Source organism: Vigna radiata, chromosome 6, assembly GCF_000741045.1.
Source record: "Vigna radiata var. radiata cultivar VC1973A chromosome 6, Vradiata_ver6, whole genome shotgun sequence".
NCBI lineage: Eukaryota > Viridiplantae > Streptophyta > Magnoliopsida > Fabales > Fabaceae > Vigna > Vigna radiata.
The window spans coordinates 946,345-974,283 of NC_028356.1; the positions used below are offsets into that span (position 1 = coordinate 946,345).

General features: G+C 32.0%; 3 protein-coding genes and 1 long non-coding RNA gene across 5 annotated transcripts; 3 read left to right on the forward strand and 1 right to left on the reverse strand.

Moving 5' to 3' along the window:
• The first annotated feature begins 526 nt into the window (after window positions 1-526).
• On the forward strand, window positions 527-9,431 carry LOC106765232 (probable ribosomal RNA small subunit methyltransferase B). Its single transcript, XM_014649778.2, has 17 exons — window positions 527-717; window positions 817-879; window positions 969-1,123; window positions 1,588-1,698; window positions 1,956-2,021; window positions 2,360-2,443; window positions 2,981-3,067; window positions 5,942-6,033; window positions 6,129-6,189; window positions 6,428-6,487; window positions 6,793-6,853; window positions 7,219-7,326; window positions 7,556-7,674; window positions 7,759-7,830; window positions 7,937-8,022; window positions 8,264-8,360; window positions 8,797-9,431. The coding sequence occupies exons 1-17, from the start codon at window positions 582-584 to the stop codon at window positions 8,926-8,928; spliced, it is 1,590 nt and encodes a 529-aa protein (XP_014505264.1). The 5' UTR covers window positions 527-581; the 3' UTR covers window positions 8,929-9,431.
• Window positions 9,432-11,549: 2,118 nt separating this feature from the next.
• Window positions 11,550-15,505, forward strand: LOC111241820. Its single transcript, XR_002668097.1, has 3 exons — window positions 11,550-11,835; window positions 13,001-13,245; window positions 14,609-15,505. It is a non-coding gene; the product is annotated as an uncharacterized LOC111241820 (long non-coding RNA).
• Window positions 15,506-18,393: 2,888 nt separating this feature from the next.
• On the reverse strand, window positions 18,394-20,868 carry LOC106765363 (probable L-type lectin-domain containing receptor kinase S.7). The gene has a single exon (XM_014649946.2). The coding sequence runs from the start codon at window positions 20,749-20,751 to the stop codon at window positions 18,706-18,708; it is 2,046 nt and encodes a 681-aa protein (XP_014505432.1). The 5' UTR covers window positions 20,752-20,868; the 3' UTR covers window positions 18,394-18,705.
• Window positions 20,869-21,988: 1,120 nt separating this feature from the next.
• On the forward strand, window positions 21,989-26,961 carry LOC106765364 (nicotinamide/nicotinic acid mononucleotide adenylyltransferase). Of its 2 annotated transcripts, XM_014649948.2 has the most exons (11): window positions 21,990-22,827; window positions 23,015-23,089; window positions 23,281-23,360; window positions 23,466-23,539; window positions 23,993-24,078; window positions 24,354-24,437; window positions 24,600-24,684; window positions 25,406-25,485; window positions 26,225-26,326; window positions 26,611-26,669; window positions 26,765-26,961. In XM_014649948.2, the coding sequence occupies exons 3-11, from the start codon at window positions 23,284-23,286 to the stop codon at window positions 26,865-26,867; spliced, it is 750 nt and encodes a 249-aa protein (XP_014505434.1). In that variant the 5' UTR covers window positions 21,990-22,827; window positions 23,015-23,089; window positions 23,281-23,283; the 3' UTR covers window positions 26,868-26,961. The 2 variants fall into 2 exon arrangements, with proteins under 2 accessions (XP_022637506.1, XP_014505434.1); XM_022781785.1 differs by lacking the exon at window positions 23,015-23,089 and having other exon boundaries at window positions 21,989-22,827.
• The last annotated feature ends 978 nt before the right edge of the window (window positions 26,962-27,939 follow it).

Genomic DNA, 27,939 nt, shown 5'->3' on the forward strand with positions numbered 1-27,939 from the left:
TTTTTCTCACACCCTCGTCTATAACACATAACACTCATTTGGTACCTGATATTTTTTAATTAAAATTTTTAAATAAAATATAAAAAAAAAGTTATGACCTGAGAAAGATATGTAACGTGTAGAAAAAAAATTAAATTGTATCACATTTTTTGAAATAGAAATTTTCCAAAAAATAAAAGAATCAACTGAGAATATTTTAACTAATAATTTTTATATAATTGAAAGAATTATGTATTTCTTTTTTGGAATTTTGATTTGATGGTTTATTAAAATAAATAAAAAAATACAAATAAAAACCTTTATTATCCAAAGGAAAATGATATTTTGACACCATTTTTTGACATTATTTTGACACTGCACATGTGTCAAAATGTGGTTGGACGATTTCAAATTAAAAATATAAACTTTGGTTTTTTTCTTCCAAATATACCCCTGTCTTAACTTTTTTAATTTGAAATCATCCAACCACATTTTGACACGTGTGCAGTGTCAAAATGGTGTAAAATGTCATTTTCCTTATCCAAAGCATACCCAAAGAAAAGACTACGAAATTAGGAATCAGAAGTCGAAAGAATCTAAGCATGGCGCAGGTGCTGTACATGGCTTTACCTGTCCCCGCAAAACCTCGCAAAGCTGCATCATCATCTTCTTCTTCCAAGCCATTGAAGTTTTCCCGTAGAAGCTGCTGCACTAACATATCCATTCCTACTGTCAAAGGTAACAACAAACAAAGCATGCTTTTTCATCTCCTGCTACAATGCTCCTACTTCATTGAATGCTTCTTTCACTATTGAAAATAAAAAATGAAACTTTCAGGCAGAGGCAAACGTTTGGTCAAACCCCAGAAGCTGAATTTAGAGGTTTCTCCTCATAGAGCTGGTGCATCCACTTTTTCCCTCATCGTCGTGTGTGCTTTGAAAGAAAGTGGAGTTTTTTATTTGTTGGTTTGGTTTTTGTCGATGTTGTAGTTTCAGCGGTGAGATTGATGCGAATTGAGCTCGGTGGTGCTTTTGCTGACCTTCTCAACGAGAAAGGGAAAGGTTCTGGTGAAAACGAGATGGGATATGTTCAAAGAACGCTCGGTTTTCGCACTCGGGAATTGAGTCATCATGACCTTAGATTGGTTAGTAATTTAGTTAGTTGTTACCTTGAACCCTTTGAATCCTTTCTGTGCTTTGCTTCACAACTTAAGTTGCAAAATGTTCTTTCTTATGTTTAAATGTTCTCTTTAATATCTAACAACTTCAAGATTGGATGCTTTGGTAATGACAACTTTTCTAGTTTCATATTAATAATTCAATATGCAAATGAGTTTTGTTGTCCTTTATGAAAGTGGTATATGGGAATGATTGAATGCGCGCTTATCTTCATATTAAGCACATTGTATGAGTATAATGCTTGATTTACAGTCCTACTTAGACGTTGATTACTTCACCCAATTTCTCCTATTTGATCAGACTTTGCAAAATCCAGAGTATTATCACCCCTTCTAAAACGTGTATTCGACTTCTAAACTAAATTCCCGATCATGTCACTTCATCAGCAAATTATTGATTCTTTTCTCTGTTCGTACTACAAATTACATAGGTCACAGACATTGTTGGTGGCACAATTCGCTGGAGAAGATATCTTGATCATCTGATCAATTCACTATGTCATGATAAAGATATATCTAGCATGGAACCTCTTCTCTTACAGGTGAATTTGAGCTCTATATTTCTTACGATCATGTTTGTTTTAGTCACTGACTAATTAAATACGTCATATACAGCACAAACAGAGGGTAAAGAAAAGAGCAAAATTCCATTTTTTTTTAATTTCGTCGAACTCTGCTCATTAAAGATTTTTTGCTGGATCTTTTGCAATAAATTACGTGGTGTTGTTAAACATTCATCAGCCTGAGTCCTTATGTTCTTTGGGCATTATTAATGAACTTAGTACTTTAATTGGTTCAGATTCTACGAATTGGCTTCTATGAGGTTGTCAAATTGGACATGCCACCTTATGCTGTTGTAGATGAGGTATTTTATGGCCCATATGTATTTCTTTTTTAGTAGATGAATTGGTTGGATTGGATTCATGTTGCCTAAGGCTTGAGAAAATATCATAAAGATTATAATTTGAACATTGGATATTAACTAAATTTATAATTGCAAAGGATTTTCATTTATTGAATTCAATTTTTTTAATTGTTTTGAAATTCAACCTATATTTCTTCTTTTTTTCAGAAGAATAAATTTTTTAAAATAAATTTTGATGTCATGTTAGTGTAACTTTGAGGCTTTGGTTCAATATAATATATACAGTATAGTTCCAACCTTCTTTTAATTGTAGTATGAATCTGCTGTATGAAATGCAGAACGTGGAGCTTGCTAAAGTTGCTCTTAGACCTGGGGCTGGAAACATGGTCAATGGAATCCTCCGAAAGCTAGTTGTGCTTAAGGTTTTACATTTTTTTATATTGAATGTCTTAATTGTACGTTGGAATTCCTCATCAACTAGAGATAATATCAATTTAGAGTATATAAATGGATACAAGCTTTATCTCACAAGATGACTTTGTGGAGGTAGAGTTAAATTTAAAATGCACTTCTTAATATGCTATTAGAGTCATGGGTTAAAATCTATTTTTGGTGTTCTTCTTCATGTTCAACATTATATAATATACAACGTTATTTCGTGTGGTCCACTTCTGAAACCTAGTCAGAGTAAATAAACTCCACACCAGAACGACTGAGAAGAAATCTTTTTTAAGATTTTAAGTCTAGTTAACTCTACAAAGCTAGCTTGTAAGGTGAGATTTGTATCTATTTATATATTTTAAATTGACCTTATCTCTAGTTGAAGTGAAATTTCCAACACACTCCTATGCTGAGATTTATACATCTTGAACATGAAATTAAACATTAATAGGTGGTCTATTTCTTAACACTATAAATCAAGAAGAATTTTATCAAATCCATTGATGTTTGGTTTGCAGGAGAACGGTACTCTTCCTTTGCCCAAAGTGGAGGGTGATGACCGTGCTCAAGCCCGTGCATTGGCAACTCTACACTCACATCCAGTTGTGAGTGACTTACTGCTTTAACCTTTTCTATACCACTATTCATTATTCTAACTTAAGGAAAATTCAGAACTTGGAATCATGCATCAGAGACCGATAAGCATAAAATCTTTTATTTTGTGCTTAGCAATAACCTGAATACCATTAAAGTATGGGTACGGTATAAGCTTAAGATATTCAAAATATCTGTAAACAAAAAAAAATCGATAAAGAATTAGAACTATGTGATCAATACTTAGTTTGTACTCATTTTCTACCTTGCTCTTGCATACCTAAAGTGTTATGCTATTGTTATTTTCTTAATATTTTGTGGTTGTTATCAAAACATAATTAATAGGCTAACGTTGAAAGCCAAAATTTTTTTATTTTGAAGGTGAAATTTGTATTTCAGAATTTAGATACAGTGCACTAAAATATAATGGTTCTCACTTTGAAAGGCGTTTTCTTGGTTGTTTACTTTCTCAGGGCTAGTATCATTGGTCAAACATAAGTTTGCTGTACCTAAGATCAAATGCCTAGATAAATATATCTTAAATGTCTATCCCTGTTTTTTGCAAGAAGAGTTTTAAGAGTATTCTGTTAGGATATAAGGAGAAGAGACATAAGTTAAGATAGTTAGAATATTAATGAGTTAGTTACCTGAGGTGTGAGTTAGATAAATTGGGGGAGAAGGAGAGGACAAAAAAAAGATGTTAATTTTGTAGATTGAACATTAGCTCTTTGTGAAGGATGAGAGAGTGCTCTCTTATTTCTTGTTTTTCCATTTTATTGAATAAAAGTATTTCTTTTATTTCTCTTTTCAATTCTTGATTCCTAACAAATTGGTCCAACCTATCTGGTCTTTGAGGGAGAGCCTATGTTCAAGATGAAGGAAGCACAAATTTTGGCCATGGTGAAGTTGCGAGTGTTTTAGGACAGATCCAATTGGTTCGATTGCTAGGACTGAAAAATTCTGAGATGCAAGGAATTCATTCATTTGATAAGCTGTAATATGCATTCATGAGCATGGAGGGTATGACTGTTTGTTTTTTTTTTTTTTATCGGCAATGTTAGTTGTTAGTTGGAGGAGTTGAACCCACAACCTCACTGACCCTCCTTTCTAACTTTACCACTAAGCCAACCTTATATGAGTGTGACTATGCTTTGGTTCTATATTTGGTGCCAAGATAAGCCAGGTTCATTGGGAATCATTTTCCACAGCTTTGGTAAAAAGATTCAAAGATAGTTATGGTAGCCATATCTTTGAAAGATTGACTGCCATGAAACAAGAAGAGAAAACTGAGATGCAGTCTTGCAGCAAATAAGTGGACACTTCCACAGCGTTCTTGCATGAGGACCAGCATTTTAGATGTATAAAAGGGGACACTGATTCAGAGAGTAGTAGTTTTAAGTGTGACGGTAATGCGTTTCAATTCTTGAAATCTGACAGTAGAAGTAAAGAAGGTTCGGTAATGAAGAATCACACCATCTGCAATGGAGAAAAAACAAAAAATGAGGTGAGATTAGCAAGAGAAATAAAAATCATTATGGAGAAAGAAGTGGATGCATCAACAAGGAGAGTGAACATTATGGACTCAAGATCAGTTTCTTGATAACTCGATTATAAAGTTAACCAATAAGAAAGATGAAGATCGAGATGCTAACCAAGCATCGTTCCCAGATTCAGATTTCCATAATATGAATAAGAAATTATTGTTGGAGTCATCTGATAATGAAGGTGGTTGGAACATCATTGACATTGGAATCTTGGAATTTCAACTTACTGGGTTTAGAGACTTTTATACAAAATCCAATCTCTTCCCCACCACCACCCAAGCCTCCAGGCCCAAAATTTGCATGTTGTAGCGAGTGGATTCCCATCCTATGATAGGACAATATAACAATGCTTTCAAGAAGGGTTGATAAAGATCACAGTGATGAAGATGAGCTACAGGATCAAACTTCCACTGTTCCAACCTTGAGGACAAGGTTGCTTTTTGGAGGAGTGTATTGTTAGTATACAAGGAGAAGAGAAATTAGTTAAGATATTTAGAATATTAACAAGTTAGTTACTTGAGGTGTTAGATATAAATAGGAAAGGAGATGAGAGAAAAGAATGTCAATTTTGTAGATTGAGCATCAGCTCTTTGTGAAGGGGAAGCCCTTGAAGGAGAGACTGCTCTCCTATTTCGTGTTATTTTCATTCTATTCAATAAAAAATCCTTCTTTTCTTTCCCTTTGCACTTCTTGGTTATGGCTGCATGTTTAGTCTTGCTGTTCCATTCTAGATAGTTGAAGTCAACAGTTGATTGTCTAAAGATTTTTGTCTAATAAAATTGGTTAGCTGTGATGATTAATGTTGCATCCCCAAAATGGAAATGAGGGAAAAAGAAGAAAAATAATTGATTGACTTAATTGAACAGAACAAAGGAGACAAATCTCTCCTCAGACTGTTTACCCTTTTAGACAAAGGTAGCTTTGTTTACAACTGATAAAACATAAAAGGTCACCAACTCCCTTACACCCTCATATTATCTATAACTAGTTAACCCCTCTAACTTACTAGCCACTAATTTTCCTTTCTCTGTTCTAACTCATAACAATGAACAAATTTGTTTACCTTTTTTGGCATAACCATTTTAGTTTACTTTTTCTATAAATCAAAGTATAGTAGGGATATAATACTCCAATAGTATACTACCCAAGGTGCCAATGGCATATTTGGGATCCTACAAGGGCAGGAAGAGGACAACTGTATAATAAATAATTTAGTATTCTTTTAACCAAACTAACATGTAAGGGTTAACAAAAGGAACTTTGCAATTTACGAAAGTTGCTATCAACAAAATAAGGTAAGTAAAATTTAATCGAAACATTTTCTTATTGCTCCTTTTGCAGTGGATGATAAGGAGATGGACAAAGTATCTCGGCCAGGAAGAAGCCATTAAATTGATGATATGGAACAACAGTGAGCCCAGTTTCAGCTTAAGGCAAGTGAATATTTCTTCCGTTTATTTGTGCTCTACCTGGGGTAGCATGTAACACACAATAAAGAACTCAAGCTATATTTTTATGATAATTTCAGAGCAAATCGTGCAAGTGGTTTTTCAAGAGATGACCTTGTGGCACAGCTTAATGCATTGAAGGTGCTACCACTGCCATAATTGAATGTGGCATTTGCTTATCACAGTATCTGCTTTTTATTTTATTTTTATTGTTTAATGTTTTTGTAAATTTATAAAATTGTGCAGTTTGTTTTTGAATGAATTCCTTTCTTTCTCATCAGGTTTGAGCAGAAGTTCATGTTACATTTGCACTATATAATTGTATATTACCTGTTACTCTCTATATTGTCAATGTCTTCCTGACAGATTTAAGTTTCAGGTCCCACACAAGCTTTCATTGTATTTAGATGAATTTGTTCGTATCAAAACTGGGTTGCAGGTATAAATTTCCTTATGAGTTTTATGAATTTCTATGGTGCCAAACACTCATTAGAGGAGAATACCCGTTGGGACTGAACTATATGCATATTTTCTACCTTATGTAATAATAGCTAAAAGGTTCAACAGTGTGTAATTGTGCTTTAGATGACTACTTGCTTACTGTGGTTTATCTTTTACTTTGATTTCTCTTATATTTTTCACATGAGAGGCATTGAAGTTATATTTGTTTTTGCTGTTATTATCTATTATGAAGTAAGCGTGACTTTCTCGTTTAAGCTGACTGATTGTAGGCTCGTATTTCAGATTGTCATTCATGCTGGTCTGCTCAAAAAGGGTTTATGTTCAGTTCAGGATGAAAGTGCAGGTCAACCTGTCATCTTTTCTCATAGAAGGGATTCATATAAGGCAGTAATATCTAAAGTTTATTTTCTCCTCTTTTGCATTTTACTTGGAACACTGCCACTGGCCTCTTCTTTGCTAGATGACCCACCAGGGATAATACTACATCATTTTATGCATTCATGTTCCTGTATTGGTTTTCTTTGTAAGATTTTGTTGTGATTGATGGAATTTGTGACCAAAGGCCTTGCATTTAGCATACACACTATTTTACCCTATATCCTAATCAATGTATAGATTTCAACCGGTCTGTATTTTCCATTTCGAATTTAAAGAAAATTTTACTTTACATGGTTATAATCGTACAGTGTGTCACATCCTTGATTGCAGGTCTAGTAGTTTCTGTTGTGGATCCTCAACCTGGTGAAACTATCGTCGATGGTTGTGCTGCTCCTGGTGGGAAGACCCTATACATGGCCTCTCATTTAAGTGGTCAAGGTACTAATTTGTCTAAGATATTTTATTAAATCATTGAATTTCAATCTCGTCAGATACTCTGAATCGTGTTCTCTGTTGGAGATAATAATCTTGGTCGATCTTCACTCATTCTGGCTATGAGACTCTGTTTTTTACTACAATATTCTAACTTACTAATTTGTTGATATACTAGTTTCTTGCTTTTTCCGTTTTCCATTCAGCAGAATAAAAGGAAAACTTGTGTTTTCAGGTAAGGTATTTGCAGTTGATGTAAATAGTGGTAGGTTGAGAATTCTTAAAGAGACAGCAAAGTTGCACCAAGTGGATGGTGTCATTACCGCCATTCATGCTGATCTTCGTACATTGACTGTATGCTATTTTTTCCCTGTAAGTGTTAACTATGAAATTGTTATTTAATTATTTTTTATTAGTTTTCTTTTGGATTTTATCCAGGATAATGAACAACTTAAGAGTGACAAAGTTTTGTTGGATGCTCCATGTTCTGGACTTGGTGTTCTATCCAAGGTGATTGTGTTAAAATATGTTTCCTCATTGTCATTGTTTTCACAAATTAATTTGTATATTCCCCTTTTCTTGTTTATTAATCTGTTTTATTCATCGGCTTTTGAAGAGAGCGGACTTGCGATGGAACAGGAAGCTTGAGGATATGGAAGAACTGAAGAAATTACAAGATGAGCTCCTGGATGCAGCATCCAAGTAAGCCGGGGATTCTCTTTGATGTTCCCTCTCTGTTTCTGTACATTATTTTTTGTCCAGTGAATTCATTGAATGAAGTGACGAAAAGCTTCACATGTTGGTTGCTTATTGTTTAATCAATCAACGCTTGTTGTTGTATGCTGATATGAAAAGTTGAGTAGACTAATTTCGAAATAATTTCTATAGTAGATGAAACTAATGACACATTGTTTCCCTAATGCATTTTTTTTTGCACATTTAGATTGGTAAAACCTGGGGGAGTATTAGTTTACAGTACATGCTCCATAGATCCCGAAGAGAACGATGACAGGGTGGCTGAATTTCTTGTAAGACATCCGGTAAGAATGATCACTATTCACTAATTTTATTCAAATATTCTAATCTTTTGTTTAAAATACTCTTTCCTTTTCTGAATTGCACTACTTTAAATTAGCTTTAGTTGAATTGTTATATGGCAGATTTTTTAAATGGCAAATCCTCCTTTTAAGCTTGGTGTCGGGCTTCTTTAGAGAAATTGGATGCTGTTTATGTTTCAGGAATGTTGTTTTATAGCATTTGGGTTTACTGGAAGTTTATAGAAATTAAATGTTCAGCATGTCTTTGATTAGGTCCTTGTAGACCTTTTAGGACATGATTGTCTGATTCTATTTTGAGTTTTTGACACAGCAGAATGGATTAAACAGGGACAACATGCATATCATTCTCTTTGGAGATCAGTGTTCTGGTTTCCCCTCTAATTTTTCAAGTGCTAATTTACTATTATTTGAATTCCAGGATTTCTGCATTGATCCTGTACACGGATATGTTCCTCCTGATTTTGTGACAAGCAGTGGTTTCTTTTTCTCCAACCCAGTTAAACATTCACTAGATGGTTCCTTTGCTGCCCGTTTGGTACGTGATTCATAGATTGAATTTCTGGAAAGGAATCCTTTGTGGGTTTATTGGCAAATAGATGTCATCCGATGAAAAATGAAGAGGCTGCTTATGAGTTACGGCTGTTCTGGTATATCTCTTCATGTCTTCATACTTTGGAATCAAGCATTTAACCTGCAGTGGGATACTGCACTTCCAGAACAGGCATTCTGATTTCTCAGAAAAGATTTATATGAGATGTGATTGTCAATAAGTTGTATTTCCTAAGGAGCTCTGGAAGGATGATGAATTGGTGATCTTTAAAACAAGTACAGATGCAATTTCTAAATGGAAAGTCCAAGTTTCAAAGATTTCTCCAGCATAATTACACATTCTGCTGCAGTTTCAAGAGATTACTTTATGTGTAATGTTCAGTAGCTGTTAACTTGGAATGTCTGTCTTTTAGTTGTGTTTGTAGTTTGATTTAGTTCAGTTTTGTATTAAAAAGTCAATTGAATTAAACATCAAATATAATCAAACCAAATCAATTTTTAAAACTACAGTTTAATTTAGTTTTAGAGGTTGATATTATTTTAAAACTGTTATTCATTTTATAATGAGGAAATATATCATAAAGAGACATTTTCTTTTCAATTATTGACCTATTTATAATTTCACTTTTTTAATATTCACAGCTAACTTACATTGCAATTGTCTGCTGTAATGCTCTGATAATTAACTATTAAATATATAAGATTGATACTTGATTTTTAATCTGAATCAAACCGAATATTGAAGGGAAAAAAGAAATAGATCAAAACATCCAGTACAAATTGGTTTTGATCAATTTTAATGATTTCCTGTTGCTGTATTGGTTTAGTTTTTAATACCCTTAACTATTTTTACTGTGACACTGCCATATGAGGTGCAGAGCTATTAATGTTACTGGTGGCAAATTATATATAGGCACTTATAGCTGCAGCTGTAACTTTTGTCCATCCAAAAAGTGCATGGTAAAGACTGGTTACGAAATGCTAGAAATGAATGCCAATGGTTTTGTAGTGTCAAAATATTCTGTTAAGTTTAAAAAAACTTTACTTGGGCATAACGTGCATTTCTCACTCATGGAGTATTCTTTGGCAGAATCTTTACTTTCATTTTTGTCTTGTTCTTTTTTAGCATATGACAGTATACAGTAATGCAGTTTTCAAGTTTTTTGGTTTCTGAAAGTGCTATTTATTCCAAGTTACTACAAGCACTAAATCAATGGTGCCTGTGAACCCACTTGTAATACAACTCAATTCAATACTAATTTAGATATTTATGATGTAATCCTTAGACTAACTTCTAAATATACTAAAAAAAAAGTAATTTTCAGAAAAAAGTTTTGTAGGGTGAATAATAGGTTAACATCTGTTTGGAGAAATAATGTTAGTGCTTATGATGAGCTGTTCCATGGAAAATGATGATAAGGAGAAAACAAGTGTTAACCATGAATGCGTGAGTAAATTTGGCTTCTCTGAACTATGCATTGCCATGCATAGGGCTATGACTGATGAGCATCAGCAATTCTTGTGCATGTCCACAACGTGTCATAAAAACTATTATCCTCTCTGTTATGCTCAGAAGTCACAAGTGAGAACAACCAAACCCTACAGAGCATAGATCATAGAGACACACAACATGGTCCCTGACATTACTTTGAAACACCAAAACAGGAAGCCAGGTCCACAAGATGGGGTTTTAGTTGCACTTTCTCTCTCTCAAAGATATGTTTCAGTGTATTCTCTTCCTAATACTGCTACCAGAGAATAAATGATTTCATATCTACAATTTGCTTAGAATAGTACTGATGAACCACTAATCATTTTGATGATGATATGAAATTTTTTGCACTAACCATGCACAGACATTAAATACTTTTTTATTGATTAACAATGTAAAAATGTGTACAATGTTACTGATAAAAGTTAAACTCATTTCATATATAAGCAAAATGCTTCCTAGGATCTTATTCAGCAATGTAGTTCATTGGCTCCGTGCATTCAACTAAAGACACACAGGTGACAGTTTCAGTCGAACAGTACAAAACTTTCTCTGTCATCATTTCACAAGCTTCCACTGTCTCAAATTTGATGCCTTGAATGAATTTACCTTAAAGTCTTGCATGCAATTGTTTATAAATATAAAGTGATAAGAAATAAAAAATTATTACAGTTCTTATTTTGTATTAAGCAAGTTTAACCAACAGCCACACAAAAACATAAAAGAAACAGAGAAAATGTTAATTGGGAGACTTTGATTTACTCTCTTTTTGACAATTCCTTAGGATTAATTGTCATTATTTAAAAAAAGAATTATTTAATAAATTCCTTAACAAAACTAATTAATAATACATAAAAAAGGATAAACTTCATGCTCATAAATTTAGTTTTCAAACTGAACCAAATCAGTTAGCCATCATTGCATTTAATTACTTAGGTGATATTCCTAAGAATACATCTCTACATTTATTACACCTATACAAGGTTAGCTAAACCATATATACACATATACATATACATATACATATGTATATATACATATATACACACACCGTACCATCTGCTAAATTGAATGAGCTTGATGTTATATAAGAACCGCTATATGGTTCTGGGGTGACATATTCACCTTTGATAGAGTTTTTGTTTGATACGTTTTTCTCTCCTCATTCTCTCTCGAGCCTTCATCATGTTCATGAGAAAAAAAATGTCTTCATCTTCCTTCTCCACAACTCCAGAATGCTTTTGCATTCTCAACCCTTTTTGTTTCCTCTTTTGGACCTTTATATTCTTACTATCTCTTCTTTCCTACCTATATATGAAGGTTAATTATCAGCATAGTTCTCTGCTACCTATGTAGAAAAGGAGAAAAGCTTAAATTGGTGAAGCTGATTTGAGATGAAAGAGATTCATTATGCAGGTGAATTCATGCTTAATTAACTGTTGACTCCTATATATTCTTCACATATCAAGTGTGCTTATACCATATCATTTCTAAAGAAGTTTTAGCATATATACACCTATAATCATTCAATATACTTACAAAACCAGCATCATGTTTAATTTCTCATCTTATGAGGAGCCTACATGTTTCTTTTCTTGATCCTTCTGCAAATAAGATCCAAATTCAATGGTTTGGAGGAACTAAACAGACAGCAGGATAAAAACTAAGACATGAATTTACTTCTCCACAGATCAAGCAAATTTCGTTAAAACACACTGCATTTGATTATGATTCATTCTAAAACATGGAAAGACTTTATCTATCTATCTATATATTTGTATATCTCTATCATTTTATGTAGCTGAAGCTAACTGACAGGTTTAATTAGAAATAACATATCTTTTTCTTTTATTTGAGTAATCATATCCAACATTAGACCAACCTTTTAAAAAAAAAGTGTACTATATTTCCCCGGATAATTTATGGCTTGGACCATTTTCTCAGTTTAGTATTCTTTTCAAATTTGACATAATTATGTGTTAGAGGAAGTACTCTCGATCTGAATTAAGTAAAATATGCAGAGATATAAAGAAGAAAAGTGAAACCAGCTCTCTTAGACTGATATATTGTTCAAAATTTTATTTTTGACTAAAAATAAAACAATTTAAAAGAATATAAGTGAATGTAAACTTCATCTTTTATGAGATTAAGTTAAACTTAAAATTCATTTTTTAACATACATAGATAAACATATATTTGTTAAGCATGACAGAAGATCTGTTCTTAGATTGGTGTGTATTAAAAATGAGCTTCTTAAGCGGATCTGAACAGTTTAGCATTAAATATAGTTCCTGAGTCCATGTCAGAGGATATATATAGATACATATATAGTGTAGAAAGTCTTTAATTAATGTAATGTAATAATGGTATGCATGTAGATGATGTGAAATAGAAGAGATGGTGGGTAAGTAAATGAATGAGAAAGCAATATAGTATGTGCATGAGCAAAAATAGAGTAGGAAAAAAGTGGTTAATTTGGTAGAGGAAAGGTGCACATGGAAATGCCGTATTAATAAATGTATATGTATGGTCTGATATTGATCGGAATGCATGATGATGGTTGAGATGTAATGTTGGACAGGTGATGATATTGAATGGAAGTGCATGTGTTGAAGGGTTCATTGGTGGTTGGAGAGATTGTGATGAGATATATCATCTCATGTTGACAGAAGAGAGAGAGCACAACCCGAGAATGGTTAAAGAAGTGTTTGCCTTTGTTGGGAGTGTGCTCTCTCTTCCTCTGTCATCATCACATTCACATGCCTTTGCTTTCTAGCTAGCTAAACTGGAACAGTACATGCACCACTCTCTGTTATACCTTTCAAGGTATGTCAAGCTTTTCTTACCTCAGGTTGGATTGCTTATAAACATGTCCCTTTCAAACTCCTCACATATGCTATATGTCTACTTCATGCCACTGCATAAATTCAAATCACTCTCATATAAACATATCACCCTTTTTCAAAACACTTTTGGAAATCAAACTGGATACAACTAAGAAGATTCTCACTATTGTTAGTCAAGATCTTCTATTGCTTTTTTCATGTTTTCTTCTTCCTAGTATTATAAATCCTTTTTAGGCTTAATTATTTTTTTTTCTCCATTTTTATTAATGAGTTGTCAATAGATATAACTTTTATTTTTATTTTAATTAATTTTTGAAAACTTTTAATTAATTACATAACTTGGAATCCATAACTAGTAGTATGTAACTTCTTAAAGTATATCATTTTAGTTGATAAAATTATAAATTTTAAATTTTAAGTTTAAAGATATTTAAATAATTTTTAATTTTTTTATTTTAAATTAAAAATAAAAATTATTAAAATATTTTTTTTTTAAAATATGTCTTTTTTTATAAATAAAGATTTTTTTTAATTAAAATTTAGTACACTTTAAAATTACATAAAATAGAATATATATATATATATATATATATATATATGTTAGTACTTGTTTTGCAACTCTTTCTATATTTTATTTTTGAGAAACCAAATTCAAACTTAGAAAGAGAAATAGTTAATAATTTTTGGCAACCCTTTTTAAAAAGGAATTAAATCATATATATATATATATATATATATATATATATATATATATATATATATATATATATATAACTAAAATTTCATTTTATTAAATAATAATATAGTTAATTGTTTTTAATTATGGATGAACTTTATAAAAAGAACAAATAAAAATTTGTTACAAATATATTTAATATTTTCTTTTGTTATACTTTATCTTCTTTTGAATATTAAATTCGCCACAATAAATGGTTAAATTGAGAATTTAATTCCTTGCAATGAAAAATGACTATTTACATAAATTGTATATTTTAAGTGTTTGAATTAAATATAGTTCTTTAAAGAAGAATTACAGGACACAACTCAACACATATGGGTTGTAGCATTAATTTTCGAGGTGTTTCAAAATTTTAAAAATTTAATTAATTATGTAAATAAAATGTTTAAAATGAAAAATTGAATCAAAATAATGCAAATTTAAAATATTTTAAAATTTGAAATCTCTCAGTTTGAAATGCACACACATTTTCAATTACACTTCTAAAACATCGTCACCTTACATCCATGAAATTCTCAAAATGCTTCATTGAAACCTAGTTCTTCTTCTGCTAAAATGCCCCAAATCCCCCATTGTAATCCCTTTTGAAACCTCGCAACCTCAGAGCCCAGTTTTGGACAAATCTGAAGCATAAACATCGGTGTGCTCTGAAACCACGGTGTGCCAATTTTGGTGGGACGTGTACGAGTGGAAAGGGAGAACAATGGATTCCCTTTTCGTCTTCCTTCTTCCATGAAGAGCACACTTTGTTGCTATTAATGGTATGAGAAACTAAATTTAATAACTCCCTTTTTACTTCTTTTCTTATGTTTAAGTGTTTAATAATTTACTGTAAGTAATCATCATGCTGTTTTAAATTTTTAAGAGTAGATAATTCTGATAATGGTGGCTTAATACTAAAGGGAATTTCACTGAAATAGAGTCTGATATCATCTTATTAACTTTTTAAATTTTACTCAATCTTATCTTGTAAGATAGATTTACACTCACCTCTATATTATTATAAATTGACTAGGATAGTTTTGTTTAAGCAGCATGATTTTAATGTTCATCAAACCATTCCATTATTGATAAGAATACAAATATTTGTTACAGTGATAACACTCCACTGATGGCTGCACTGGGATTAGGTAGAAAAGGGATAGATCAGAAAATGACCTCTTTTCTTTGTTTTGGTTGTGTTTTTTTGACATTTCTAGTTCTGTATATAGCACCCTTTTGATGAGCACGCTTATGCACCACCATAATTGGAAGGGCAATCAGTTACATACTCTGCATCCACCCTAAAACCAGTGTAAACTGATATACATAGGAAAGGTTGTTGCTTACGTGATATTAAAGTTTTTACCATTATCACTCTATAAAGGTGAGTTTTGGTCCATTTGGGATGGATTTCATCCTCAAACGGATTTACTCATAAAGGTAACAATAAAATTCAGTAATGGAATCAATTAACATCCTTTTGTGCAAGTCATCCAACAAGGAAATCCATTTCACTACACACCATATTTGTTGATCTTTCTTGAAAAACTTGAGATAAGTAGCCTCATTTTAATTTACATTTTGGAAATTGATTTTAGAAGATTTTAATTCTCAAGTATCTTTGAAAAAAATATTGTTACTCAAATATAATTATTAAATATGACTTTTAAAGTAATTATCAAGAATCTAAATAATAATTTTAAAAAATATTTTTATTTTTTAAAAACTAAATCAATAAAAAAAAAGTGTGAAATATGTGGCATAGTACTAGTGGAACATGACAGCTTTTACATTTGGCTATTCCAAGGCATTGGCATGCAAGGACTATAAATGAGTAAGATAGAGATTAACATGTCAACCAAAATGTTCCTCTCTTAGTATAGTTGATACAATGAAACTTGTAATTGAGAATAACCATTCAAATATGGGAACCTGGATATATAAAGTATAAACTGACAACCATATATTCTAACATAACTCTGCCACCCATTCACTAAATAGATTTATGTGAGAGATATTACTGAAAAAACAGTGAAGGGTTTAGAATAGACTCTTTAATGGACTCCGTGATCAAGAGAGTCCTTCCAATTAGTTGTGTTTGAGCCTTAGTTAATGAATTAAAAACTAACACTCTTAATTTAACTGCAGAATTGTAATTGCTTGATGCCTTATTTCTCTATAATAAATAGTACATACTTTTATTCTGTGAGAGCTTGAGCCTTCAACCAACCCTTTTTGATAGTGTGTTCAACCTTGACTTTCTGATCCTTGAGACTACTTCAAACTTTTCTTCTTCTTGAACATAGCATGTGTGTGATGTATGACTACAAATGTACCCCCATCTGGTGTACTTGGTAAAATATTAGGATCAGCATTTTTTTTTTATTACGTGTTTTTGGTATAAATCATGGTAAGAGAAAGTGACTTCATTATAGTCAAAGTAGAAGTAATAAGTTATGGTGACAATCGCAGAAAAAGTGAAACTCTGGACTATGATATGCTTTTCATAGTGAAGTCATGGACACTAGACACGATTTCCACTTTTTGTTTTTGCATTAGAAGTCTTGTGTGTTGCGAATACGATTTGTAAAATGAAGTTGTGATCAATAGACAATTTTCAATTAAAAGTCATGGTGTGAAGAACACGTTTTTGGCATGGAAGTCGTTATCTATGGATATTTTTTTTTTCTTTTAAGTAAGGATTTATTAATGGTATATCTTGTTTTTGTTTTTGTTTTTTTAAAAGAATTAAAAGGGAAAAGACTTAGTGGATTCTTAGGGTAACAAAGACTACCAACAAAACTTACAAGAAGACCACAATGTGACAAAGGCTCTCATAGATAAATGATTATTTACTTATTTGTAATAAAACAATTATTCTATAAACTTACATTATTATTATTCTATGAATTTAAATTGTTCTTTAGTTATACCCTATACCTCCATTCATTACATCTTTCCCCTTTAATTCTTTTTAAAAAACAAAAACAAAGTATCTTAGATCTTTATTTTCAAAAAAAAAAAAAACATAGTGGTATTCATTGATCACGATTTCCATGTTAAAAATGTGTCTCCAACACCATGACTTTCAATTGACCACAATTTCATCTTACAAGTAGTATTCACAACACACGACACGACTTTTGATGAAAAAAAAATGGAAAACATGTCAGTATTTATGATTTCATTGAAGAAAGCGTAACTTCGAAATGGAAAACATGTCAGTATTTTATCTTTTTATTTTATTTTTAAACGGATTTGCCTTAAAAAATAAAATGTATTTCTATTTTATTTTTATTTTTTTAATTTTATTCTTTTATAATTTTTAAGTATTTGATAATTTAATAAAATTAAGTTTAGAAAAATATACTTTACTTTTATTTTTTAAAATAATATTATTTAAAAAATGATATATATTTATTAATGATTCAAATTGTTTACACTACTATATAAACAATTATTTTTTTAAACAATTATTTTTTTAACCAATTATTTTAGTCTTTTATTTGTTTTAACTGATTTATCATAAAAATATAATTATATTTTAACTACCATATAAACAATTGTTTCTCTAACGAATTATTTTACTCTTTAATCAATTTCATTTGTTTTAAACTGATTTATTATAAAAAAAAATTATATTTCAACTCTATCATTTAATATCTAATAAATTATTATTTAAGTTCTTAAATAACATTATTAATTTTTCAAATTTAAAATCTCCATATCAATTTAGAAAATGATATATATTTATTAATAATACAAATTATTTACACCATGTAAAATAATTGTGATGTAATAATTTTATCACACAAATAATTATGAATAAATTATATTTATCATTTTTATATTAAATTATTACATAAATATTTTTATTTTTGAATATTTTTCATATTTTTATTATGTAAAAATTAAACTAATATTATTCAATAAAAAATTACCATGAATTATATATATATATATATATATATATATCGAATTTTTTATAAGATTTTAAATAATTATATTTATAACAAAATAAATTTAAAATACTATACTTAACAATTTATAATAAAAAAATCAGTTCTAAATATTGTAAATTTTATTTTATATTCATTTAATTTATATTTTATTATTTCAAAATTGTTTTAAATATTATCAACATTCTTATTGTTAAACATTTTCTATATTTTTAGTATGTAAAAATTAAACTCATTATTAAAAACAAAAAAGTAACATTAATCATATATACATAGAAATTGGTATAAAATTTTAAGTTATTTAGTAATCATATGTACCAATTGGTATAAGAATTCAAGTAATTTAGTAATTTGTCTTCCTCTAGAGTGGTCTTTCTTTCTTTTTCATTGGTTTGGTGTAAGGGTATTCCAGTACTTTACTCTACTAATATGAGTTGAATTTAGTATTGGTGAGGTGCAGGAAGTAAAATCTTAGAATGCCCAAGGACCATTTTATGAGCAAGGTCCTCATCAAGAATTCTGCATTGTAACATGAGTGCATCAGTGGTAATATACAAACTTGTGAGTCAACTCTCTACTTTCCTCATTTTGTAGACTTGTAAAATTGCAAACACTTGTTATTGTAACTAGTTTGAGCCATGACTAAAACAAAAACAAGCTTCTTCTGTTGTGCCCTGAGCACACACATGATAGTTCAGTGAATGAAGTGTCACTGTGTATGAGAATAGAAACGATGATCCTTGAAAAGAATAAGTTGAGTTCAGTCAAAGTTGATCTCACACACAGACCTGCTGGTACTGAACACTTCTTCAGTGTCAGAAACAATGTCCTCAATAGTGAGGGGAAGTGCAGAGGAGAAGGTGAGTGTTGGCTTAACTTTTGGCACAGTAATTGGTGGAGCCTCATGGTTCAGAATCTGGAGCACCCTTCTCATGGAAGGCCTCCCAGCAGTATCAGGGTTAGCACAACTCAATCCCAAGAGTAAAAGCATCCTCATTTCCTCTTCCTCAAATTCGCCATTCAACCTCTTATCAGCAGCTTCAATCACCTTCCCTTCAGAATGCAACCCCCAAACCCACTCAATCAGATTCACCATTTTGGACCCTTCTCTCTCAATTGGCCTCCTTCCACAAGCCACTTCAAGCACAACCACCCCATAGCTGAAAACATCAGACTTGTCAGTGGCCTTTCCATACTGAAGATACTCAGGGGCAAGGTACCCCATTGTTCCAGCAGTCAAAGTGGACACAGGACTCTTATCATGATCCATCAGCTTTGCCAATCCAAAATCCCCCAACCTAGGATTCATGTTTCCATCCAGCAATATGTTCCCAGTCTTAATGTCCCTGTGAACTACTCTCCTCTCACACTCTTGGTGAAGGTAAACCAGCACAGAGGCCAACCCAACAGCAATTTTCATCCTGTGAGACCAACTCAGCAACCTCCCCACTTCAGGCTCCTTGTAAAGCATCTTGTCTAAACTTCCATTGGGCATAAACTCATACACCAGCAATAACTCTCCCTTCTCAAAACACCAACCTTGCAGCTGAACCAAATTCTTGTGCCGCAAACCGGCTATGATGGATAGTTCAGCCTGAAACTCGGTCTTCCCTTCGTGAGAGTGCCGCGACCTTTTCACTGCAGCAATGGTTCCGGAAGAGATAAAGAACGCCTTATACACCGTCCCAAATGATCCGTGCCCAACAATCCTGCTCGGATGAAACTCTCTTGTCGCAGACTTCAACTCTTTGTAATCGAACGCCCTAGGACATGCCACGAAACCATTCTCAAACTTTTCTTCTCTCCCACCCCTCGATCTCCGAACAAAAACATACCCCAAGACTGAAAAAACCACAAAGAAAGAGACCGATCCCCCAACAACCACACCAAAGCCAACCCTCTTGTCATGCTTCTTGGAAGTAGAATTAGTGCTTGGACTAGAAACAGAACCAGAACCACCAGAACCAGAACCCGAACCCGAACCAGAAATAGGTACAGTTCCCACCACGGAAACATTGTGAGGGTGCAACCTCGTTCTTGCGGGAGCACAAGCACTGTGAAAGGTCCAACTCTGGATTTGGTGAATCTCGGTAATTCCTTGAGTGGAAGCGGAGAATCCAATGTAGACGGGGTTTCTCAAGTGTTGAGAAAGATTGAACTTTACAGAGAGGACGGGGTCCACGGGTTTTGGAAGTGAATAGCTCAAGAAAACGGTGAGAGAAGTTCGACCGGCGTCGTAGTCGATCCATGCGATGATGGTGTTGCCGCTCTTGAGGTCGATGCCGTGCAAGATGGGGTCACCGGTTTTGAGGGACTTCATGGAGTCGACGTCGAAGCCGACGTGGTTCTCGTTAGGGTCGCCGAAGCGGGAGTCCAAGTGCGTGTCGAACTCGACGGCGACGAAGGAGGAGGGGAGGCCGAGTGGAGCGGAGAGGGAGAGATTGGTGGAGGTGGTGTTGGGGGAGAGGAAAAAGGCAAGGCCGTCGCCTGAGGAGGCGGGGTTGAGGTTGTTGATGGAGAAGGTGAAGGTGGTGGAGAAGGAGGCGAAGGTGGTTGGAGGATGGAAGAGTGGGATGGGGTAGGCGTAGATGACGGCGCCGGTGCTGGAAGTGGAAGCGACGTTTGTGAGTCTTACGACGCCATTGCTCCATAAAAAGGAATCGCCGAGGAGGGTGATGTTGTTGTTGTCGAGGGTGAAAGAAGGGAAGTCGAAGCCGACGTTGTTTTGTATGGCTGCCACCTCACACAGAGCGCCCAAGAAGAGCATGAAGATGAAGAAGACAACCATGCACATGCACGTCCCCATGACTTCTCCAAGAATCAACAAGAATTCAATCAATCAATGGAAAAATATAACTTTATTTTTCTTATTTTCATCATAAACTACACTTTAAATACTTTTTCTAGCCTTCACTAAGTCATGGGTGGGTATGAAATTTTACTAATTAAATTTAACTCAAATTATATTATTTTCATTTATTTTATTGGATTATTCATATATAGATTTTAGTTTTATTTAAGTGATAACAAAATAAATTAAATATATACTTTTGTTAATTTCTAAAAAACATATAAATCTTACTTTATTATTTTCATTTAATATTAGTTTTAAGGATGTTGCTCCCTATACCTCTCCAAGTGGGACTTGTACCTCCCCATTAATTTAATTTATTTCAAAAATATTCTACATCTCCCCATTATTTTCCTTATTCCAAAAATACCCTACACCTCCCCACTATCCTTAACCATCTTTCTTTTTCTCTCTCTACATTAATGGAGTATTCACGGGTTCAGATTTGAATTTCTCACATACTACAAAATATAAAATTCAAAGGAAACTTCAATATTAGTACTTCTACTATTTTCATTTTATAAAATTAAAAGTTACATGCATATACAAAATAATAAACATAATAATATTAATAGTAAATAATGATATATTATTATTATATACTAACTTTATAATGACGAAAGACCTAAATAAATTCTAAATCTTTAACAAATAATTTTTTTTATATTTGAAATATTTAATAATATTTTTATATTATTTATCTAATAAATTAAATATTTTATTTAAATTATTTGAGTCAAACATGTCAGTGAGTTGAAACATGATATAATGTTAAAAATTATAGATATTATATGTAAAAAAAAGATACATGTATATAAACATTTTTCTAGAAATTTAGAATAAAATTTTAATTTGAAAAGAAAAAAATATATTCAACAACGAAAATAAAATTGAATCAAACATATTTAAGAAAATATATTCAAATTTAAGTCATGTAAATGCTCCATTAATGAGTCATGTAAATGCTCCATTAATAAGTCATGTAAATGTTTCGTTAATGAGTCATGTAAATGCTCTATTAATGTTCCATTAATGAGCCATGTAAATACTTCGTTAATGAGTCATGTAAATGCTCCATTAACCATTAATGTAGAGAGAGAAAGAGAAATATGGTTAAGGATAGTGGGGGAGGTGTAGGGTATTTTTGGAATAAAAGAAAATAGTGGAAAGATGTAAAATATTTTTAAAATAAATTAAATTAGTGGAGAGGTACAGATCTCACTTGGGGAGGTGTAGGAAACAACACCCTAGTTTTAAAAGTTTGCTTTCATGCCCTAAGAGACCCAAAATATACGTTGGTGTAGAATTAGATATAGCTTCATACACCCCACAATTACTATACACACTCAAAATAATAAGAAAAGACTTAAATATCTTTTACCAATCCTCCACACCATTGTTGCCATTCTGCTATTTCCGTCATCACTGGTTCTATAGAGAAGAGAGGAAGAAAATTGTAGAGAAAAGATGCGGAAAAACACTTAGTTCAGAAAAAATATTTCCAAAACATATATCATATATTTTAGAAAGTTCTTTGTACAATATATTTCAAGTAGGGGTGTATCGAAAATTCCGTTTTGGGAGGCATTATTAGTGATTATAAAATTTTATTCAGAAACTTTCTGTCAAAAATTCATTCTGAAAATATTATTCTCAAAAGTTTCCAAAACATGTAATTTGGAAGTCACTTTTATTTTGAAAAGTTGATCGGATGTGGGAAGAAATTGTGGGGTGCAGGCAGTAAAAGCCTGTAAGATGATTGGCACGGAGAACTTTTTTTCAACATTGGGCCATTATCAGACTACAGTTATTTCTTGGCCCATCAATTGAATTCTATTGGAAAATAAAAAAGAAGCGTGAAGTATGGTGTGAGTTTGGAAATGGAATATTGGAATGTGAAATTTGACGCCTTCGTTGAAGGAACCAAATTCATGAAACAAAGAAAGAAAGTTTCATGAATTGTAGTATTTGTGGTATTCGTTGGATGTTGAAATTAAGGAGCATTCTCACCTCCTCAAGCAACAAACCCAGGTTCCTTCTCTCTCTAATTTTAATTCTTTTCTTTATAATTCACTGCAATATATTTTTAGTTCTCCAATTACAATCACCGAGCAAATCCAAATTCACATTTTTCACACTAACCCTTTAGCAAATCCACCCAGTCTTAACTGCTTTTATATATTGTATGATGCTAATTCTTCTATTGCTTCATCCACAGTCACCTGCACCTCATTCTCATCGAATTAAATTTGATTGAAAAGTACCGAGTTTGTGAATTAGCTGTTAGTGACCGGTTTGTCTCTGCTTTCTCTCTCTCTTTTTTTTTCTAGCTTGAAACTCAATCTCTTCACGTTTAGCTGAATAAAAACACATGTTGTATTTTGTTTAGAGCTTGAAACTGGAAATTGAAGTTCACTTAATCAAGGAAAAAACTAGTTGTTGGCTTTTTTTATTTCAGCAATGATGATATTTTAATGGCTTCAGGTCATGGATGTTCCACTGCCACTGGATAAATTGGCTTTAAATTTGATTAATAATGAACCCGCCCCTGGAAACACTAGCAAGTATGTTCCTTTATTATTTGTTTATCATGGGTAATTTTGTGGGGGAGTTTTCTATTGACCTAATCATGAATTATGACATTGATTCTCTCTTTCCCAATAAAACAGCAACAAGATATACGTAATTCTGGTTGCAACTGGAAGCTTTAATCCACCTACTTTCATGCATTTACGGATGTTTGGTGAGTTGGATTTAAAGCTCAGATTCTTTCCTTTGTTCTCATCTCTTGCACGGTAGAAAATTGTTGTTCCTCTACCTTGAGAAATTCATACTGCTTTGGTACTTATGAAACTCATCTGAATAATTTTAACTCTTCCACTCCTTTGAAATAAAGAAAAGATGGCATCTTGACTGTCTGTACCTTCACTCTTGAAATTATTGATAATGGAAAAATGGATATTTTTCTTTTTTTCTGTTGAGTGTAGAAGAATTAGGGGGAGGGGTATTAAGATCTCATATACATCATGCGAAAAGAATAAATGTTCATCGGTTTCTCAGTACTGTAGTAGCCGTAAGTGCGTGAAATGAGAATGGGAGTATATATGATCAGAATATTCCCTCTCATTTAATTTTTCATTTATTTTCTGATTGTCTGATTTTTTTCAAAAAAAAAAAATATGGATGTTATCCTCAGAGCTTGCAAGAGATGCGTTGAATTCAAACGGCTACTGCGTAATTGGAGGTTACTTGTCTCCTGTGAATGATTCATACAAGAAAAAGGTATGTTGTCAAGGAGAGAAAAAGGTTATCCATTTATTATATTCAAGCTTGCGAGACTGTAAAACTTGTTAGCAAATTAAACGATTGAACAAAGTAAAACATAGCTCGGGGGAAAACTATTATCGAGAGTCAGTTAGCAATCTTTTTGAGATTTAAAACGCAACTGAGTTTCAATTTACTTTTTCAGCAAAGAAATCAAATCGTCTGTTAAGTGTTGCTATTAGTTTCACTGCCCCATGTTGGTCTAATTGAATTTCGCTTGTATGTTTGTGTAGGGCCTAATATCTGCTAAACATCGAATACAATTATGCCATTTAGCCTGCAAAAGTTCAGATTTTGTAATGGTTGATCAATGGGAGGTAATATCAGCTAGATTGCGCGTGTCTTTCTATTCCCTTTGAATGTGAAGAGAATTTGAGAGACGGTGCTTTGATGTCAATGTGTTGGGAAGAAATATTTTTCTCTCTCGTGACCTTATTTCTTAATACTTTGCAATTTTATCTGGCTATAAACTGCTACAGGCAAGTCAGAGCACGTATCAACGCTCTTTAATTGTTCTCTCCAGAGTCTACAATTCTGTTTGTGAGACAGGGTTGGTATCCAGAGGTATGCTCGACAAACAAGCCTTTAATGAAATCATATTAGTCTAATTGTCATCTCTAAGGGAAGAAGTGACACTGAAACAACTATCTTCGATGAACTTCTTCCTAAACACTTCTAAGAGAAGAAAATAAGAAGAAAAAATGAAATAGGCTTCTTGATAAATTAAAATTAACTTGTACATAAATTAGTTAATTGAAACTTTCTCATGTGACCACCTCCAAAATCAGATTTTTAAGTTATGCATAAGCAAGTTTTAGCTTATGAAAAAAAAAATTATATTTTCTAGAAGGGTTAGTAAAGAAGTTTACCCAAACATGTCCCTAATCCCTTATAAGAATGAAATACCAGTCACATTAATGTTAATCCCTACTGCTGGAGAACTTGAAAAAAAAAATCGGTGCTAAGGATTTGGTGCTGGAATACTTTGTGATTTAAATAATTAATACATGGATTTTAATTTTTGGACATATTTTGGGCAATTTCTTGGTGCAATGTAGATGCATGATTGGATGGGCAACTTGGTTCTGTATGGTGCTAAAGCCTTCAATCATTGCATATCATCTATCCCAAATGTTCATCAATTTAAATGTTACTTGGTCTAAAAGGAACATTTATAGTTCGCTTCATTAAACAAAAATGCGGTGTTGGGCTTTCATTTCTTTCTATACATGTTTTTACAATGTTATAACAATACAATAACTTGCGTTTACATTGATTAGTGTAGAATCCCTCAAGGTCATGCTTCTCTGTGGTTCTGATCTCCTTCATTCTTTTGGCATTCCTGGATTCTGGATTCCTGACCAGGTACTTATGCATTCAACGTAATAGAAAAATATAATATTGTTTATCACAGATTAGTTAAACATGGAGTTATTTGACGATTCTTGGAACAAGACTCTGCACCTCCTAATAATTTTGGTGAATGAGTCTTAAATGGTTGAGGAATTCAAATTCAATGGAATTAGATTGGTCTTGTGGTGTTTTTTTTTTTTAGAAATGACAAGCTTATTGTGTCAAATATTCTTACTTCTTCCCTTGTAGCACCAAGCATGGGTGGAATATAGATCAGGAGTCAAACTAATAATTGGATACATTTTGAATTGAAATGGATAATCATTAATCCGTCTATGACCCTTTAAAAATGCTTTAAACAAATCCAATCCATCCGTAACTCACAATAAAAAAAGGTCCAACAATCCATTACATTTGTATATAAAATATTTTTTATAAAATAAAGTTTAATTGTTATACACATTCTTTGACCCAAATACCATAGACTGAATATTTGTTTCATAAAGAAAGTAATGAACTTGGAGCAATTGAACCACTTGATATTAAATGCATTCCAAAATATCAATCCAACTACAAATGGTGATGTATTTCAGCTAATCTATTTATTTTATTTTTATAACTGAATGGATAAAAAGATTTATGATAATGGATTGGATGACTAGTGGATAAACAGAATTGACGCATATGTTACAGACTACTGATTTGACAGGTTGTGGAAACAATGAACTATAATTTTGTCAATGTGCTTTAGGTTCAATCTATATGCAAAGATTATGGAGTAGTATGCATTAGCAGAGAAGGACAAGACATTCAGAAAATTATATCTGAAAATGAAATTCTGAATGAGAATCAGGTATTTCACATTCCGAGCTTGACCTATTTCTATTTCTCTGTGTTTAAAAGAAAATGTGGTTTATCAAGTTGGACATTTCCAAATATCTGTTTATTTTGTATTTGTATTTAACCATATCAAGGTCAAATTTTGATGTACCATATACGAAGGCGTGTGGATCAACTCCGGGACCTAACTTTAGTGTTTGTCTTTGGGTTTTGCTATGTCTTTATAATGAACAAGAATGATTTGGTTTGCTACTCAGCTTTTATGCATATTTAAATTTTCCTCTGCAATTTTTTTAGGATAATATCAAAGTGGTGGATGAACTTGTACCAAATCAAATCAGTTCAACAAGAGTAAGGTAATGCTATGACTTTGCTTACTTTCAAGAGTTCTGGACAATAATTTAAAAAAGGGAGACGTTGTTCATATTATAATGTCATTTTTACCATTCAGGGATTGCATTGCAAGAGGATTATCAATAAAATACCTTACTGGGGATGAAGTGATTGACTATATCAGAGAGCAACAATTATACTTGAACTTAAATGAGAAGTAATTATTATTGTTTTTCATTACACTCTGTATAACATATGGGTCTTTGCACGAGCCATTTTCAATGAAGAAATAATTGTGTTGTGTTTGAGGAAAAATAAAATGACTTTATTTATATAATCAATTGAAAGTACTCAGTTAAAGTTGCTCACTTTAACATTGTTGGAACTGCGAATGAAGAAGCCTTGTTATCATGACAAGTAAATGTACAATTTTTAACTCAAGATTATTGTTATAATTTCTTAGTTATTTTTTCTCTTAAACTCTTCCAAAGTTTGTTAATGTGAATTGTTTTGTCGATTCCGGGATATTTCTGGTTCGAGTCTCCCGAAATATTGAATTTTATTTAAAAGCTTGATATCTCAGTAAATTTTTTATATGTTCAAATATTGAATTCATGTTTACATGCTTAAATAACATAACTATTTATCAATTGATATTGCTAGTTGTGTATAAAGGTTTTATAGTTACAAACATGTTAAATATCACTTCTGGAGTATCATATGTACTGGTTATATTATAACCTGTTAATTGAAGTATGAATCCAAAAATTAGATGCTAATGAAAAAATTAACCTGAAAATACGATTAAATATACTAATTCTCATATATATTTGACCGTGATACGTTAATAATCTTTTTTAACAATTTTTTTATAATAAATTATGTTTTATTATTTTATTGATTCGTATATTTGAAACAAATTATTTTATTTATAAGTTAGTATATAAAGTATTGTTAAAAAGTTGTAAAAAAAATTGTTAAATTTTCTTTTTAACAGTATCATTGAAAAGCCGAAAACAAATACTATAAAGTAGCATGATATATTCCGCAACATCTATCAAAGGAGTTGTCAAGAGTAAAAGAAGCAACGTGATCATCATACTAAACTACTACTACTACTACGGTCTCTATTGTTAGAGATTTTGCACAATTTTAAAAAAATGATCAAATTATAATATACATAAGAATATAAATTTAACTTATAAAAATATTTTTGTAAATTATGATATGTACAAATTTAAAATTTTATAGGAGATAAAAAACATTTTTTTTCCTTAATTTTTACAAGTAAAT